The 18211-nt window shown below is 38.9% G+C and overlaps 1 protein-coding gene and 1 long non-coding RNA gene across 3 annotated transcripts; one reads left to right on the top strand and one right to left on the bottom strand.

The window, feature by feature from the left end:
* Window positions 1-709: 709 nt before the first annotated feature.
* On the bottom strand, window positions 710-4921 carry LOC142162716 (uncharacterized). Of its 2 annotated transcripts, XR_012694009.1 has the most exons (3): window positions 4023-4921; window positions 2614-3357; window positions 710-928 (listed from the first exon to the last, which is right to left on the bottom strand). It is a non-coding gene; the product is annotated as an uncharacterized LOC142162716 (long non-coding RNA). The 2 variants fall into 2 exon arrangements; XR_012694008.1 differs by lacking the exon at window positions 2614-3357.
* A 12055-nt stretch (window positions 4922-16976) lies between these two features.
* LOC142163125 (disease resistance protein Roq1-like) lies at window positions 16977-18211 on the top strand. The gene is made up of 4 exons (XM_075220379.1): window positions 16977-17081; window positions 17186-17518; window positions 17714-17972; window positions 18108-18211. The coding sequence occupies exons 1-4, from the start codon at window positions 16977-16979 to the stop codon at window positions 18209-18211; spliced, it is 801 nt and encodes a 266-aa protein (XP_075076480.1).

The following is an 18211-nucleotide window of genomic DNA, read 5'->3' as shown; positions in this document are numbered from 1 at the left end:
ATGTGCCAAAATACTACGCGTTATTATACTATTAGGTAGGACTGTGAAATTTACTAAATGGCCCATCCCGGAATCTAAATATTTTTTAAGAAAAATAAATAAGATTGGAGGACCCTGTAAAACTTGTATTGTTTATATTTATTTATTTTTAGCGAAATCCTCCCTTATTTTATGAATATCTTAAAATGACTACATTTCTTTTTATTAAACTTGTTTATAAATACAAAAATCAATTTTTTACATACTTAAAATAACGTATTAAATACTAGTTTAAGACAAATATTTAACGAAATGAAATATCACTAAAAATGTAATTATAAAAACTATATGAAATTGTCAAATAATATTTTAAAAGAACCTAATTATCCCATCTAGATTAAATTCACATTGTTAGATGACTTGAGCTATTGAAATTAATTATTTACAATTACGGAGAATTAGAAACAATCTTGACTATTAATGCGTATTTCTAAAAAATTAAATAATTTAACCTTAACTAACCTTGTTTTAATTCAAATCATGTCCTAATACTTGATTCGCAAAATTAATTCATGTTTTAACTGAATTTAGCTATATGATTCCGATTAACTTAACGTTGGTGATACTAAAACCCTTATGGATAAGGAACTTAATCAATTTTGCCAAACTGATTTAATAAAGCCATTTTTACGTTATTTTCTTCTATTTTAATTATTTGACAATTTAATCAGTAATGAACATGCTTAAATATATACTACCTAATAATCAGGTTAAAGCAAAGCATTATTTAATACATCGCTACAATATGCCTAATTATGAAAAACGACGACGATTTACAGAATAATAATACATGAAATAACCTAAATGCAATTAATAAAAAACTAAATTAAAAATTAAAAATTCCATTCTTCATTTCAGCTTACAAAAGGCCAAAATTACAGTTGTGTACCTGGTATTGTCAATATAAGAAGAAGAAAGTCAGCCACGTAGTACGTAACACAACAACAATAATAATAACCAGCTATCCAGTCAACAGAAATCCCAGTGACAGATTTGAAAATCGAAATAAAATCCAGAAACACCGACAACAAACAACGGACAGAGACCAAGGAAATTTTCAGATTTGAAAGACTAACTAATGTTTAGGCCTTAATTTCTAAACCCGTATATCAGAATATTTATCAGGTGTGTACTACTCTCTCTTCTAATTTCCAGCTCTTTTTTTTTATTTGTTTTTTTTTCTTTTCTTTTTCTTTCTTGAAAGTTTTAATATTTTTCGGAATTTTTCTTTCTCTCTTCAATATTCAGCTCTTTTTTTTTTCTCTATATGTCTCCTCCTTTTAAATATGATCAAGCCTCTCCCTTTTATCCCCATCTTTCAACATTTTTAAAACATAAAAATCCATTATCTTCCCACTCAACCCCCTTTTAATCCCACTATCTAATGTTTTGTCCCCCACCTTATTAAACAAATATCCCATTATATCTTGTCCCCATGCTTATATTAAATAAATGCATTAATCCCCACCATTATATCTTGTCCCCCCATTATTAATTACTTTAATATTATCTTAATTTTAATGGAAAGAACACTCAAAATAAATAATTATTCAGAATTTAAATTCCAAAAATACCCCTCTGCCCTTACCGAAATTAACCTTTTACCCCTGAACGTACTGCAAATTACCAAACTACCCCTATCAGCTATAACCAATTTACTTAATCAATTTCAACAAAAATATAGCAAATATGACCAATTTCTAACAATGTTCAACAACAAATTCAAACTAAATGATGAACAACAAAGAAACAACTAAAATTATCTTGATTGAACAACATTTTTAACAACAAACAAACCTACTTTCAGATTCAACAACAACAACAACAAACAGGTATATTCAGATTTCTAAATTCAATAATCATTTGAACTTAAAATTAAATCTAACAACATTACAACCAACAATTTCTATATTAAAACTAAACAAGATCATGAAGCAAACTGAAGAAATAATCATAAATGATAAACAACACACAAGAAAATCAAACTTATACTAATTTCGGATTCAAGAACAATCAAACAAAGTATGGACATAAATGAAAAGATTCAACAACAATAACAAGCAAGTTTTATTCAAATTCGAATTAAACTTGTTTTAAGCTTAAACAAAACAAACAAACTTATTCAAATCACTAAACTTCAAATAATCAATTGATCTTTTAAAATTAAATCCAACAAAATTATAACAAAGATACATGATTCAAAAAAAAATTAAAAACCAAAACATAACTTCACATTAAATTACTGAATTAAAAACGAACATCAAACAAGATGAACACGAACTAAATCTATATTAACAACAAACAACGGATTCAAACGATTTAAACTAATACCTTTCTATATTAAACTAAATCCTCTTAAAATTAATAAAAACAAACTGAAAAATAATTTAATTGAATCTTCAACTTAAATCTATCAACAATATAATTAATCAAACTAACAATTTCTACAAAAAATAAACAAGAAAAACAAAACAACTGAATAAAAATCAAGAACAAGAATCAAACATTTAATGGTTTCATATCCGAAAAATATCAAACAAATTACGAATGAGAACGAAACTTAAACCAACTAACCGGATCAGAACGATGATGAACTCGAACGAAAACAAATCTGCCTGAAAACAAATATCGCACCAAAACATTTGACGCCGAAGACGATCACGAACGGACAAACGAAGAACTTGAAGGAGAGGTAGCGGAAAGCAGCAATCAACGAGATGGAGCTTGCGTCGCAGCAGTAGCACAAGCTGCCATGGACGACGCAACAAAAGGAGCAGAAGAAGCAGCCGTGACAGCAGCGGCGCAGGCAACAGCGCGAACAGAGAATCTGCAGCAGCAGCCATGGGAGCTCGAGTTCGAGCTCGATGAAGCTCGTCCATGGCTGGTCGTAGCAAAAGCAAGAAGCAGCATGACGAAGCAGCAGCGAGCAGCAGCAAACGCAGCAGTGGCGGAGCAGCAACACGACGGGCAGCAATGGATGTCGTTGGTTGTTTGGATGGTTTTGATGTGAGGGTGAGGGGGAAAGCAGCCATGGCTGCTCGTGTTGGGGTCGATGGGACGATGGGGAATGACGTGTGTGTGTGTGTGTTGAGGTGGTAGAGGCGTGAGGAAGGGCAGCCATGGATGGGGTGTTTGGGATTTTGGAGAAGAAGAAGAGAGGGTGGGGGGGCGGATGGTTTTTAGGGTTTTTCCTCTTCTTTTTTTTTTGTTTTGTGTTGTTTTATGAAATGTAAGATAATAGGGGTGTTGGGTTATGGACTGGGTCGACCCGGTTTAAAATGGACCGGGTCATGGGGAAGGTTGGGCAATTTTTTGGGCCTGTGGTTTGAAATTGAAGAAGAGGCCCAATTCAGATTTTCTTTATATTTTTGCTCTCTTTTCTTCTTTTATTTTTCTAAAACTAAATTATAAAAATACTTAAATTAAGTTATAAAAGCGCAAATTAACTCCCAATAACAATTAACGCACAATTAAGTAATAATTAAGCATAAAATTGTATATTTAGACATTAAATGCTAAAAATGCAAAAGATGCCTATTTTTGTAATTTTTAATTTTTGTAAAACAAACTCAATTACTAAAAATTGTAGAATTAAATCCTACATGAAAAATGCGACATATTTTTGTATTTTTTATTAATTTAACAAATAAACATGCACAGATAACCACAAATAATTATCCGAAAATGTCATAAAAATTCTCAAAATTGCACACCAAGGAAAATCATTTTATTTTGAATTTTTGGGAGTAATTCTCATATAGGGCAAAAATCATGTGCTTACAGCATCAACTGCTTATAGAAAACTTCAATGGAGTACTAATGAAGAAGATTATCTACAGCGGAGTAATAAATGAACACCCACAATAATATTTTCATTACACTCCTCTTTGGATGTTCATTATTATGTGCCTCGCTCAAGTTTCGACATGTCTGCTTCATATCATTTAAACCAAAAGTGAGGGTAGTTTTGACATTTTGCTAACCTTTATGAGTTGTTTGCTCTCCTTCGATGACGCATAGCCTCTATTTTTCCTCCTAATAACTGTCGCTCCCTTTCGTTGACACAGATCCTCTTCCAAAATTTTCTCCTTGACGCTTTCGCTTCTGATTTCTTATTCAAATTTCTACATATTCATTCCATCTTCTCTTTGCAGCATATGAGATCTATGATTGTTGCTTGATTATTTCTTGGTTTGGTGAACCGTCTTTGCTTAGTAATGGGACTTTGGTAGGTATTAGTTTGGGAATCAAATTGAAGAAGATTACTTGAGCTAAAACCCAATAATTGAAGCCTTTATATAGATGGTGCAAAAACTCGAATCTCGTTCCTGTTATTCAGACTTAGATAGTGACAAAGCCATGAAAGAGCAAAACAGAGGAGATGAAATTGAAGAAAAGGAACATTGGAAGAGAACCAAAGAAGATAAAGAACTCCAAACTTTATTAAGCAATGTAAAGCTATACCCAAAATTTTCTTCTTCTTAAGTAGGCTTATCAGCCAGATTAGTGTAAGTATCGAGCTGAGATAGACAAGCATTTAGGCTCTAAAAAAGAGAAGATCAACAATGGGAAACTATTTAGCTTCTGGTAAAAGGAAAAAAAAAGAGATAAAGCGAGATACAAAAGATGAAATTTGAGGTTGAAGATGAGTGAATTCTACAACCATTGAATAGAAAAACTAAAAAGGTTGGAGAGAACTCAAAAGGAAAAGAATTAAGGAAAAAGAAGAAGATCTGTGCAAAATAAATTGCAGAAAGAACACAAACAATAGATCTTGAGAGCAAGAAGAAGACGGTAGAAACATAAGGTATACTCTTTGAATTGAAAAAAAAGCAAGTTGTCAGACAGCTGTAATGAAATCAAATTCGCACATAGGGTTTGTGGAAACTTCCAGCGACACGTATATAAGGAGATATTTAAATTGATTAAAACGCCCTGGTAAGCTGTTACTGCAAGCTGCTGTGTAAGCTGCAACTATACTTGATATGGATAATCTTCTACTGATAGTAGTGTTTATCCATAATGGAGTACTGAAAGGATAAGTTCATTGTACCAGTTATAGATAATCTTCTACTGGGGATAATATTTATCCATAACGGAGTACTGAAAGGATAAACTCATTGTACCCCGTATGGATAATCTTCTACCGGAGGTAATGTTTATCCATAACGGAGTATCGAAAGGATAAGCTTATTATACCTGGTATGGATAATCTTCTACCGGGGGTAATAGTTATCCATAACCGGGTACAATCTTCTACAGGGGGTAATATTTATCCATAACCGGGTACCGAAAGGATAAGCTTATTATACCCGATATAGATAATTATCTATCGGGGATAATGTTTATCCATAATCGGGTACCGAAGTGATAAGCTTCTTCAGGAGGCTTATTTCGTACATAGCAGCTTGTAGTAGCAGCTTACATAGCAGCTGTGACCACTTGTTTTAAAATGAAATTCTGTGTTCTAAGGCCCTGAAAAGCTCATTTAGCATCACCTCGATTTGCGTGCATAGTATGGGTGCGTAGCCGGAAAACTTATATGTGAAAATCTATGAAAATTGATAAAATTTGGCTATAAAATGAGTTAAATTGACTTCGGTCAACGTTTTGGGTATACGAACCCGGACCCGGACCCGTGATTCGATGGTCCCAGAGGGTCCGTAGGAAAATATGGGACTTGAGAGTATGCCCGAAATCGAATTTCGAGGTCTCACGCCCGAGAAATGAATTTTTAAAGAAAATTATTTAAAGAAATTTGAAATGAAATTTGATTAGAACATGATGGTATCGGGCCCGTATATTGGTTCCGGTGCCCAGTATAGGTCTTATATATGATCTAAGACATTTCTGTAAAATTTGGTAAAATAACGGATGTCATTTGATGTGATTTGGACTTAAATTGCTAAAGTTGATGTTTTATGAAGTTTGAGAAATCCTTTGATTTTGAGGTTTAATTCGTTGTTATTGAGGTTATTTTGGTGATTTGATCGTACGAATAAGTTCGTATGATATTGTTGAGTTAGTATGTATGTTTGGTTAGGAGACCCAAGGGCTCGGGTGTGTTTCGGATGTGTTTCGGAAGGTTTCAGACTTAAGAAAAATTGCAGGTTTTCAGCTGTTGGGTTTCTGGTATTTCCTTCTTCGCATTTGCGGGAGTACCCACGCGAACCCGATGGGTTAATTGTTGCTGAAGGAATTTCCTACTATGCGAACGTGTAGCTCAGGTCGCGAATGCGAGGCTTTGGGGGGATATCCCTTCGCGAACGCGGTCTTGGCCACGCGAACGCGAAGGCCAAATGGGCCTGGGCAGGGGGTGGGGTAATTACCCCACGCGAACGCGACCCATTGGACGCGAACGCGAGGGATCGAGGGGACCTTTCTCCGCGAATACGAGCCCGTTTACGCGAACGCGAAGGCTTAACCAGCCTGACCCATCGCGAACGCGAAGGGTCTATCGCGATCGCGGAGGGCATTTTTGCCCAGTGATTTTTAAAAGCCAAAAACAGAACACTTTCGGGATTTTATAAAAATTTCACAAACCTCTTCTTCTCCAAAGCTCTTAGGCGATTTTCGAAGCATTTCTTCACCATAATCTCTTGGGTAAGTAATCTTTAACTTGTTTTCTTCCATTTTTATCAACACCCATTAGATTTCTAGGCCTAAAACATGTGATTAAGGGTAGAAAATTAGGAATTTGGGTAGAATTAGGGCTTTTTGATTAATTGTGGTTTAGACCTCGTTTTGGGGTCGGATTTGAAAATAAATTATATATTCGGGCTTGTGGGTGAATGAGTAATCGGGTTTTGGTCTGAACCTCGTGTTTTGACCAAGCGGGCCCGGGATCAATTTTTGGTTTTTTGGGAAGAATGATTGGAAAGCTATAATTAGGTATTGGAATTAAATTGTTTAGCATTTATTGATGTTATTAAGTCGATTATGTATAGATACGATTGTCTTGGAGCCAAATTCGAAAGGAAAGGTGGTGTTTGGGACTTGAGTTGGCCGTGGAAGTTCGAGGTAAGTATTTGGTCTAACCTTAGCTTGAGGGATTAGGAGTTGTGTCCTATTTTCTATTTGCTTCTTGTCGAGTACGACGTATAGGTATGGTGACGAGTATCTATACGTTGGTGTCAAGCATGACCGTGGGTCTTATATTGTGATTTTCATGATTTCGTTGTATTATTCATGCCTTGGTGAAGATTTCTAATTGTTGTATAAAGTTTGTGGAAAGAATTGTGACCTATGAACATTGAGGAGCGTTGGCTCAAGCTGCATAGCGAAATTATGAAAGTATAAGTGACAATTGAACTTTTAGAGCATTGGCTCGAGTTGTGAAATGAGTTGTGAAAGTATAAGTGATAATCGAACCTCTAGAGCATTGGCTCGAGTTGTAAAGTGAATTGTGAAGTAAAATTTAGAAAGAGAAGAGATCATTATGTTGTCACTACTCGATGTTTCCCCGCAACATGTTTTCCCCCTCCATTACTTGACTGTATATGACTGTTTCTTTCTATACTTCTTTTCTGCTATATTTAGTTAAATTGCACAGGTTTATGTGGTAGTCTGGTTCTAGCCTCGTCACTACTTCGCCGAGGTTATGCTAGGTACTTACCAGCACATGGGGTCGGTTGTGCTGATACTACACTCTGCACTATGTGCAGATCCCAAAGCAGCTTTTAGACAGTAGTTGGAGGGCTTCCTTTAGTCCACTCGGAGACCCAGGGTAGACCTGTAGGAGTCTGCATACCCTGGCGTCTCCCTCTATCTTTATTTCCTTTTTCTTTTTCTTTTGTTCAGAAACAGTGTATTGTATTTCTTCAGACCTTGTATATAGTAACTCTTAGACAGTCTGTGATATTTTGACACCGGGTTTTGGGTATTTGAGGTTTTAAAAGTTGTAATGGACGTAGCCTTAAGATATATAATTGTTGACTTCCGCTTATTTATTAAAATTCTGCTGTTATCATGTTATCGCCTTGTGTTTGTTATAAAAAAGCAATATGAAAGTGTAGTAAGTAGTTAAGGTTTGGCTTGCCTAGCTCCTATTAGTAGGCGCCATCACGACTCCCGGGGGTGGAAAATCCGGGTCGTGATAAGTTGGTATCAGAGCTCTAGGTTGCATGTGTCTCATAGTTCACAGACAAGCTTAGTAGAGTCTGAGGGATCGATACGGAGACGTCTATATTTATCCCCCAGAGGCTACAGAGTTAGGAAAAACTTCACATTTATTCTTTCATGTCGCGCGATTTTGATCTCTCAATGCTAAATTGAAACCTCTACTCTTGTCTTTTCGTGAATGGCGAGGTCATGTACCGCTTTTTCAGCCAAGCAGCAGCATAGATCGGTGATAGATCAGCTACGTCTTCAGAGGCTTTGTGGAGGTTGGATAGGTTTCACCAAGCTCTTCACTACTAATTTCAGCGATGCTCTTATGAGGATCCCCAAGATTATTTAGACAACCTTCATGAGGTTCTCAGAAACATGGGGATAGTTGAGACCAATGGGATCGATTTTGCTACTTTTCGCTTGTCTGGATCCGCTAAGACTTGGTGGAGAGATTATTGCTTGGCTAGACCAGTCGGATCGCCAGCTTCGACTTTAGAGCAGTTCACGCAGCTATTTCTGGAGAAGTTTCTCCCATCACTCAGAGAGAGATATTAGAGGGGGAGGTAGAGGTATTAGAGGTGGATGTAGAGATCATAGAGGTGGAGTTCAGGCCGCCAGAGGTGGAGGCCAGCTAGCAACAGGCCGTCCCAGAGAGGTAGTTCAGGGTGGTGGGGCCCATCCCCGATGTTACACCCTTCCAGCTAGGCCCGAGGCTGAGGCTTCAAATGCAGTCATTACAGGTACCATTCTGGTTTGTGATAGAGATGCTTCAATGCTATTTGATCTAGGGTCTACATATTCGTATGTGTCATCTTATTTTGCACCGTACCTGGTCATGCCTAGTGATTCATTGAGTATTCCTGTTTATGTATCTACACCGGTGGGTGATTCTATTGTGGTCAATCGAGTCCATTGTTCTTGTATTGTGGTGATTGGGGGTCTTGAGACTCGCGTGGATTTGTTGCTTCTAGACATGGTCGACTTCGATATTATATTGGGGATGGAATGGTTATCCCCGTACCACGCTACCTTGGATTGCCATGCTAAGACTGTGACCTTAGAATTACCTGATTTTCCACGTTTAGAGTGGAGAGGGACTCCTGGCCATTCTACCTGCAGTGTTATTTCGTATGTGAAGGCTCGGCGTATGGTCGAGAAGGGGTGTTTGTCCTATTTGGCTTATGTTCGTGATTCCAGTGCTGAGGTTCCCTCTATTGATTCTGTGCCCGTGGTTCGTAAGTTTCCTAAGGTTTTCCCTCTATTGATTTGGCTATGGGCACTCAGCCCATTTCTATTCTGCCATATCGCATGGCCCCGCCAAAGTTGAAAGAGTTGAAAGAGAAGTTGCAAGACTTGCTTGAGAAAGGTTTAATTAGGCCCAGTGTTTCGCCTTGGGGTGCACCAGTGCTGTTCGTTAAGAAAAAGGATGGTTCGATGAGAATGTTCATTGATTACCAGCAGTTGAACAAGGTTACAATCAAGAATAAGTATCCACTATCAAGGATTGATGATTTGTTCGATCAGCTTCAAGGTGCCAAGGTATTTTCAAAGATTGACTTGAGATCTGGCTACCATCAGTTGAGGATTAGGGCATCCGATGTCCCTAAGACAACATTCCACACTCGGTACGGGCATTATGAGTTCTTGGTTATGTCATTCGGGTTGACAAATGCCCCAGCAACTTTTATGGATTTGATGAACCGAGTGTTCAAGTCTTATTTGGACTTGTTCGTGATAGTCTTCATTGATGATATTCTGATATATTCCCGCAGCCAGGAGGAGCACGAGCCGCATCTCAGGTTAGTTCTTCAGACTCTGAATGATAGTCAACTATATGCGAAGTTTTCGAAGTGTGAGTTCTGGTTAAGTTCAGTTTCATCCTGGGTCATGTCGTATCAGTAGAGGGTATTCGGGTTGACCCGAAGAAGATTGAGGCAGTCAAGAACTGGCCTAGACCAGCATCAGCTACAGAGATTCAGAGTTTCTTAGGATTGGCAGGCTACTATCATCGGTTCGTAGAGGGGTTCTCATCTATCGCAGCCCCGATGACTAAGTTGACCCAGAAGGGTGCCCAGTTAAGATGGTTGGACGAGTATGAAGCGAGCTTTCAAAGGCTTAAGACAGCTCTGACTACGGCACCGGTGTTAGTTTTGCCCACAGGTTCAGGGCCTTATACCATTTATTGTGATGCATCTTGCATTGGGCTTGATGCAATGTTGATGCAGGATGGCAAGGTAATTGCCTATGCTTCGCAGCAGTTGAAGATTCATGAGAAGAACTATCCGGTGCATGATTTAGAGTTGGCAGCCATTGTTCACGCACTGAAGATTTGGAGGCATTATCTGTATGGCGTGGCATGTGAGGTGTTCACTAATCACAAGAGTCTTCAGTATTTGTTCAAGCAAAAAGAGTTGAATTTGAGGCAGAGGAGGTGGTTGGAATTGTTGAAGGATTATGATATCACTATCTTATATCACCCGGGATAGGCCAATGTGGTAGCCGATACTTTGAGTAGAAAGTCAACCAGTATGGGCAGTCTTGCTTATATTCCAGTCGGTGGGAGGCTGCTTGCTTTGGATGTTCAGGATTTGGCCAATCGATTTGTGAGGTTGGATATTTCTGAGCCTAGTCGAGTATTAGTTTACACAGTTGCTCGTTCTTCGTTATTGGAGCGTATCCGTGATCAGCAGTTTGATGATCCCCATTTGTGTGTCCTTAGAGACACGGTGCAGCGTGGAGGTGACAAGCAGGTTACCTTTGATGCTGATGGAGTTGTGAGATTGCAGGGTCGAGTTTGTGTGCCTAATGTGGATGGGCTTCAGGATTTGATTTTAGAGGAGGCCCATAGTTCCCGGTACTCTATTCATCCGGGCGCCGCGAAGATGTATCAGGATTTGCGGCAGCATTATTGGTGGCGTAGAATGAAGAAGGATATTGTAGCATATGTAGCTCGGTGTTTGAATTGTCAGCAGTTTAAGTATGGGCATTAGAGGCTTGGTGGATTGTTTCAGAGGATTGAGCTTCCCGAGTGGAAGTGGGAGCGGATGACTATGGACTTCGTTACTGGACGTCCGCTGACTCGGAAGAAGTTCGACGCAGTTTGGGTCATTGTTGATAGGCTGACCAAGTCAACGCATTTCATTCCTATGGCAGTCTCCTATTCATCCGAGAGATTAGCTAGATCTATATCCGGGAGATTGTTCGCCTACATGGTGTGCCAGTATCTATAATTTCGGACCAAGGTACGCAGTTTACTTCGCGTTTCTGGAGAGCTGTTCAGCGAGAGTTGGGCACCCAGGTCGAGTTGAGTACAATATTTCATCCTTAGACGGACGGGCAGTCCGAGCGAACTATTCAGATTTTGGAGGATATGCTCCGAGCTTGTGTCATTGACTTTGGAGGCTCGTGGGATCAGTTATTGCTTTTAGCAGAGTTTACCTGCAACAACAGATACCAGTCAAGTATCCAGATGGATCCTTATGAGGCTTTATATGTTACGGATCTGAGCCAAGGGAGGCTCGGTTGTTGGGTACGGATCTGGTTTAGGAGGCCTTGGACAAGGTCAGGATTATTCAGGATAGGCTTCGTACAGGCCAGTCCAGGCAAAAGAGTTATGTAGACTGCAAGGTTCGAGATGTGGCTTTTATGGTCGGTGAGCGGGTGTTGCTCCGAGTGCCGCCTATGAAGGGCGTGATGAGATTTGGGAAGAAGGGCAAGCTTAGCCCTATGTTCATTGGTCCGTTTGAGATTATTGATAGAGTGGGAGAGGTGGCTTATAGACTTGCATTGCTTCCGAGCTTATCAGCCGGCATCGAGTGTTTCATGTGTCCATGCTTCGAAAATATCACGGCGATCCATCCCACGCATTAGATTTTAGCACTGTCCAGTTGGACAAGGACTTGTCTTACGAGGAGGAGCTGGTGGCTATTCTAGACCGGTAGGTTCGTCAGTTGAGGTCGAAGAGTTTTCCTTCTGTTTGTGTTTAGTGGAGAGGTCATCCTCCTAAGGCATCGACCTGGGAGTCCGAGTCTGATATGCGGAGCCGTTATCCCCATCTTTTTCCCGAATTAGGTACTTCCTTCTTCTGTCCGTTCGAGGACGACCGATTGTTTTAGAGGTGGAGAATGTGATGACCTAATTTAAAATGAAATTCTGTGTTCTGATGCCTTGAAAAACTCATTTAGCATCACCTCGATTTGCGTGCACAGTGCGGGTGCGTAGCGGGAAAGCTTATATGTGAAAATTTGTGAAAAATAATAAAATTTGGCTATAAAATGAGTTAAATTGACTTCGGTCAACGTTTTGGGTAAACGGACCCGGACCCATGATTCGACGGTCCCGGAGGGTCCGTAGGAAAATATGAGACTTGGGCATATGCCCAGAATCGAATTCTGAGGTCCCAAGCCCGAGAAATGAATTTTTAAAGAAAATTATTTTCTGAAATTGTTTAATGAAATTTGATTAGAACATGATGGTATCGGGCCCGTATTTTGGTTTTGGCGCCTGGTACAGGTCTTATATATGATTTAAGACATTTCTGTAAAATTTGGTAAAAAACGGATGTCATTTGACGTGATTCGGACTTAAATTGCTAAAGTTGATGTTTTATGAAGTTTGAGAAAAATCCTTTAATTTTTAGGTTTAATTCGTTGTTATTGAGGTTATTTTGGCGATTTGATCGCACAGATAAGTTTGTATGATGTTGTTGAGTTAGTACGTATATTTTGTTAGGAGACCCGAGGGCTAGGGTGTGTTTCGGAAGGTTTCGGACTTAAGAAAAATTGCAGGTTTTCAGCTGTTGGATTTCTGGTATTTCCTTCTTCTCGTTCGCGGGAGTACCCACGCGAACACGATGGGTTAATTGTTGCTGAAGGAATTTCCTACTATGCGAACGTGTAGCTCAGGTCGCGAATGCGAGGCTTTAGGGGGATATCCCTTCGCGAACGCGGTCTTGGCCACGCGAACGCGAAGGCCAAATGGGCCTGGGCAGGGGGTGGGGTAATTACCCCCACGCGAACGCGACCCATTGGACGCGAATGTGAGGGCTCAAGGGGATCCTTCTCCGCGAATGCGAGCTCGTTTACGCGAACGCGAAGGCTTAACCAACCTGACCCATCGCGAACGCAAAGGGTCTGTTGCGATCGCGAAGGGCATTTTCGCCCAGTGATTTTTAAAAGCCAAAAACAGAACACTTTCGGGATTTTATAAAAAATTCACAAACCACTTCTTCTCCAAAGCTCTTAGGCGATTTTAAAGCATTTCTTCACCATAATCTCTTGGCTAAGTAATCTTTAACTTGTTTTCTTCCATTTTTATCAACACCCATTAGATTTCTAGGCCTAAAACATGTGATTAATGGTAGAAAATTAGGGATTTGGGTAGAATTAGGGCTTTTTGATTAATTGTGATTTAGACCTCGTTTTGGGGTCGGATTTGAAAACAAATTATATATTCGGGCTTGTGGGTGAATGGGTAATCGGGTTTTGGTCCGAACCTCGTGTTTTGACCAAGCGGGCCTGGGGTCGATTTTTGGATTTTTGGGAAGAATGATTGGAAAGCTATAATTAGGTATTGTAATTAAATTGTTTAGTATTTATTGTTGTTATTAAGTCGATTATGTATAGATACGATTGTCTTGGAGCCAAATTTGAAAGGAAAGGCGATGTTTGAGGCTTGAGTTGGCCATGAAAGTTCGAGGTAAGTGTTTGGTCTAACCCTAGCTTGAGGGATTAGGAGTTATGTCCTATTTGCTGTTTGCTTCTTGTCGAGTACGACGTATAAGCATGGTGACGAGTATCTATACGTTGGTGTCAAGCATGACCGTGGGTCTTATATTGTGATTTTCATGGTTTCGTTGTATTATTCATGCCTTGGTGAAGATTTCTAATTGTTGTATAAAGTTTGTGGAAAGAATTGTGACCTATGAACATTGAGGAGCGTTGGCTCAAGTTATATAGCGAAATTGTGAAAGTATAAGTGACAATTGAACTTTTAGAGCATTGGATCGAGTTGTGAAATGAGTTGTGAAAGTATAAGTGATAATCGAACCTTTAGAGCGTTGCTCGAGTTGTAAAGTGAATTGTAAAGTAAAATTGAGAAAGTGAAGAGATCATTATGTTGTCACCCTTGCCGGTCTATTGTTGATTTATTTGTTGTTCCCTTGTTGAGATTTAATTGTTTAATTGTTGTTCCCTTGACGGGATTTAATTGTTTAATTGTTGTTCCCTTGCCGGAATTTAATTGGTGACTTGTTGTTCTCTTGCCGGGATTATTATTGCAAATTTCCTTTATTTCCTTACCCTATTGTTTGTGATTATTGTTTGGGTGAGGAAGAGAGTTAAAGCACGAAGGATGATGTCGTGCATTGTTTGTTATTGTGAGGAAAGAGAGTAAAACACGAAAGGTGATGCCGTGCCGCACGATGTACCATTCCGTGCCGATTTTATTGATTATATGGTGAGGAAAGAGAGTAAAAGCACGAAGGGTGATACCGTGCATATTTTTATTATATGATTGCTTTGGTGAGGATGAGAGTAAAAGCACGAAGGGTGATGCCGTGCATTTGTTAATTTCTGATTTTTTGTTGATATCCGAGTTATGTTGTTTCTTTCATTACTTGTTGTTATTTGATTTACTTCGAGGTTATAGATTCCCTTACCCTATTTGCCTTGTGATTGTTGTTTGGGTGAGGAAGAGCGTAAAGCACGAAGGGTGATGCCGTGTATTGTTTTGGTGAGAGAGAGTAAAAACACGAAGGGTGATGCCGTGCACTTGTTTTTGATTTCCTAATTTTTATTGATAACTGTGTTATGTTTCTCTACACTAAATTGTTGATTTCCGGTTGATACTTGTTGTACCCCGCAACATGATTTCCCCTTCCTATTTCCAATTGAACTGTGGAGATCCTCATATTTATTTATTGCCCTTCTGTTACTACTCGATGTTTCCCCGCAACATGTTTCCCCCCTCCCATACTTGACTGTATATGACTGTTCCTTTCTGTACTTCTTTTCTGCTGTATTAAGTTAAATTGCATAGGTTTATGTGGTAGTCTGGTCCTAGCCTCGTCACTACTTCACCGAGGTTAGGCTAGGCACTTACCAGCACATGGAGTCGGTTGTGCTAATACTACACTCTGTACTATGTGCAGATCTCGAAGAAGCTTTTGGACAGTAGTTGGAGGGCTACCTTCAGTCCACTCGGAGACCCAAGGTAGACTTGCAGGCGTCCGCAAGCTCTGGCATCTCCCTCTATCTCTATTTCCTGTTTCTTTTTCTTTTATTCAGAAACAGTGTATTGTATTTCTTCAGACCTTGTATATAGTAACTCTTAGACAGTCTGTGACACCCGGTTTTGGGTATTTGAGGTTTTAAAAGTTGTAATGGATGTAGCCTTAAGATATATAATTGTTGCCTTCTGCTTATTTATTAAAATTTCGCTGTTATCATGTTATCGCCTTGTGTTTGTTAAAAAAAAGCAATATGAAAGTGTAGTAAGTAGTTAAGGTTTGGCTTGCCTAGCTCCCATTAGTAGACGCCATCACGACTCCCGAGGGTGGAAAATCCGGGTCGTGACAGCAACTTACACAGCAACTTGCAGTAGCAACTTACACAACAACTTCCTTTCTTCTATAAATAGAGGAGATTTCAGTTCATTATATACATGAATTTGAAGTTGAATAATAAATCTCTCTCTCTCTCTACTTGTCTATGATTTCTTTACTTTAAAGTCTTTATTTTATAACACGTTATCAGCACGAGATTTTGCCATCTCGAGCAAATATTTGGAAAGTATCACAGTGCCTGCCTTTGAGTCTAGTGCGCGCGGTATGGAGATTTAGCAATAGGCTTTAATGCAGGTCACGAACCTGATGTTATTCCTAGCCTTTACAGCTTCCTGAAGAAGCTTATCATTTCGGTACTCCGTTATGGATAAATATTACCCCCGACAGAAGATTATCTATATGTGGTACAGTAGCAGCTTAAAAGCAACTTACAAGAAGCTTACACATCAGCTTGCAGTAGTAGCTTACACAGCAGCTTGCAGTAGCAGCTTACATAGAATTTGCAGTAGCAGCTTACACATCAGCTTTCTTTCTTCTATAAATAGAGAAAATTTCAGTTCATTATGTACATGAATTTGAAGTTGAATAATAAATCTCACTCTACTTGTCTTCAGTTAAAGAGTGTCTTCTATAAAAAAAAAAGAATATATTAACAAAATAAGCAAGAGTGCCATATGGGCTTGTGATTTATACCAGTTAGTGTTGTTATTTTGTTTGCCTATATGTATACTACTTAAATGTAAGAAAGGAGATTGTTCTCTTGCTACTTTATTGTAGTTTGTGTTTTATTGCTCTTTTGGACGCTATACATGAACGGGAAAAATCTCTTCTAGACACACTATATACAAAATGGAAAAAAGTTTACTGGTGTTTTATGTTAGACGGAGGTATTGCTTGAGCTTGTGTTTTTGACCTTGGAGGTAGTTGAATTTTATCCTAGTGGGTGTGTTTCCAGCAGATATGGAATTGATTTATCATCTTAAATGTGCGTTAATCAAATCACATGAACTTTCTAGTCGAATTGGTATTCTAGATTAAAATATGATAAATGACCTCCACATCCATCTGCGACTAAGCTCACATTCTTGTTCAAGCTCGAGTTTTGAAATTATTGTTTGCTTGGAGATCAAGCTAAGAAGGGTTTGTATAAACTTAGTTTGTGTAATTTTAAGCTGCAGCTAAACACCCTATACTCTGCAGTTGAATAGTATGTGGGTCAAGTTAGATTCTTTTAGTGGGAAAGTCCGGTATTTGTTTGGTCAGGATGAGAGAAATCAGTGCCACAGAGAAGAAAACCATTCTAAGAAAGATATTTGACAAGATATGTTGTCAATCTGAAGGTGTTCGTTGCGTTGAAAATATTAGAGAAGTTTGAGTGTTGCATATGCTGGAATGTGGGTATTGCTTTAACTTCCTCATCATGTAATGTTTCAAATAATTTATTCTTCTTATTATATTTTCTTTTTGATATAGGGAGAGGAAAAATGCATTCAAGAAATTGTTGACAAGATTTGGCAGGTTCGAAGCATTGTGGGAATCGAATCTCGTGTAAAGGAAATAAAATCGTTGTTGAGGATTGGATTTGGTGGTGTTTATTTTGTTGGAGTATGTGGGATTAGTGGTTCAGGGAAGACAACTGTTGCAAGAGCAATTTTTGACGAAATCTCTTGTCAATTTGAAGGGTCGTGTTTTCTTGCAACTGTTGGGGAAGTTTCAGAGAAACATGGACTGAGCCATTTGAAACAAAAGCTTCTTTCACAAATCTCGATGCAAGCTTTTGTGGATGTGGAAAGTGTTGCCCAAAGAGTCTTTAAGCTAAGACAAATTCCTAGTCTCAAAAAAGGTTATAATTGTTCTTGATGATGTGGATAACCCCCATCAATTGGAATATTTAGTTGGGGAACGCGATTGGATTGGTTTGGTGATGGCAGTAGAATCATTACAACAACTAGAAACACTGATTTACTTTGCAAGCATGATGAGCTATATCCTGTCCCTCAGCTCGCTAGCCATGAGGCTTTAGAACTTTTTAGCTGGCATGCCTTTCAACAAAGGGCTCCTGTTAAAGAGTTTGAGGAGCTCTCAAATTGTGTAGTAGATTGTGCTAAAGGCTTACCCTTAGCTCTGGAGGTCATGGGTTCTTTTCTATATAAACGAGGCATGGAAGAACTGAGAAGTGGATTACATAGATTCAAAGATCTTGGAAATGGAAAAATTGTTAAGCTACTAAGTTTAAGTCTAGATGCATGGGGCAGCAAACGTATTTCTTCATATTGCATGTTTCTTTAGAAGTAAAAGGAAAGATGATGTGATAACTTACTGAATAGATTAGGCGTCAAATCAGAGATAGGAATAAACGTCCTTACTAAAAGATCACTTTTATATATGTCAAAAGGAATGATTGAGATGCATGATTCAATAGCACAAATGGGTCAGCAAGTGGCACGTGCTGCTGACCAGAGCAAGCCGTGGAACTGTGCAATAGTTGCCTATGGCTAG

Source organism: Nicotiana tabacum, chromosome 8, assembly GCF_000715075.1.
Source record: "Nicotiana tabacum cultivar K326 chromosome 8, ASM71507v2, whole genome shotgun sequence".
Classification (NCBI taxonomy): Eukaryota; Viridiplantae; Streptophyta; class Magnoliopsida; order Solanales; family Solanaceae; genus Nicotiana; species Nicotiana tabacum.
Note: the sequence above shows the minus strand (reverse complement) of the source record. Positions and strands in the feature narration are given on the sequence as shown.

Excerpts from the sequence above, each read along its gene's own strand:
- LOC142163125 (XM_075220379.1), top strand. The coding sequence starts at position 16,977 with ATGAGAGAAATCAGTGCCACAGAGAAGAAAACCATTCTAAGAAAGATA. Across the intron at positions 17,082-17,185 it reads GCGTTGAAAATATTAGAGAA|GGAGAGGAAAAATGCATTCA; the intron begins GTTTGAGTGTTG and ends TTTTTGATATAG. Across the intron at positions 17,519-17,713 it reads TGGAAAGTGTTGCCCAAAGA|CTCGCTAGCCATGAGGCTTT; the intron begins GTCTTTAAGCTA and ends CCTGTCCCTCAG.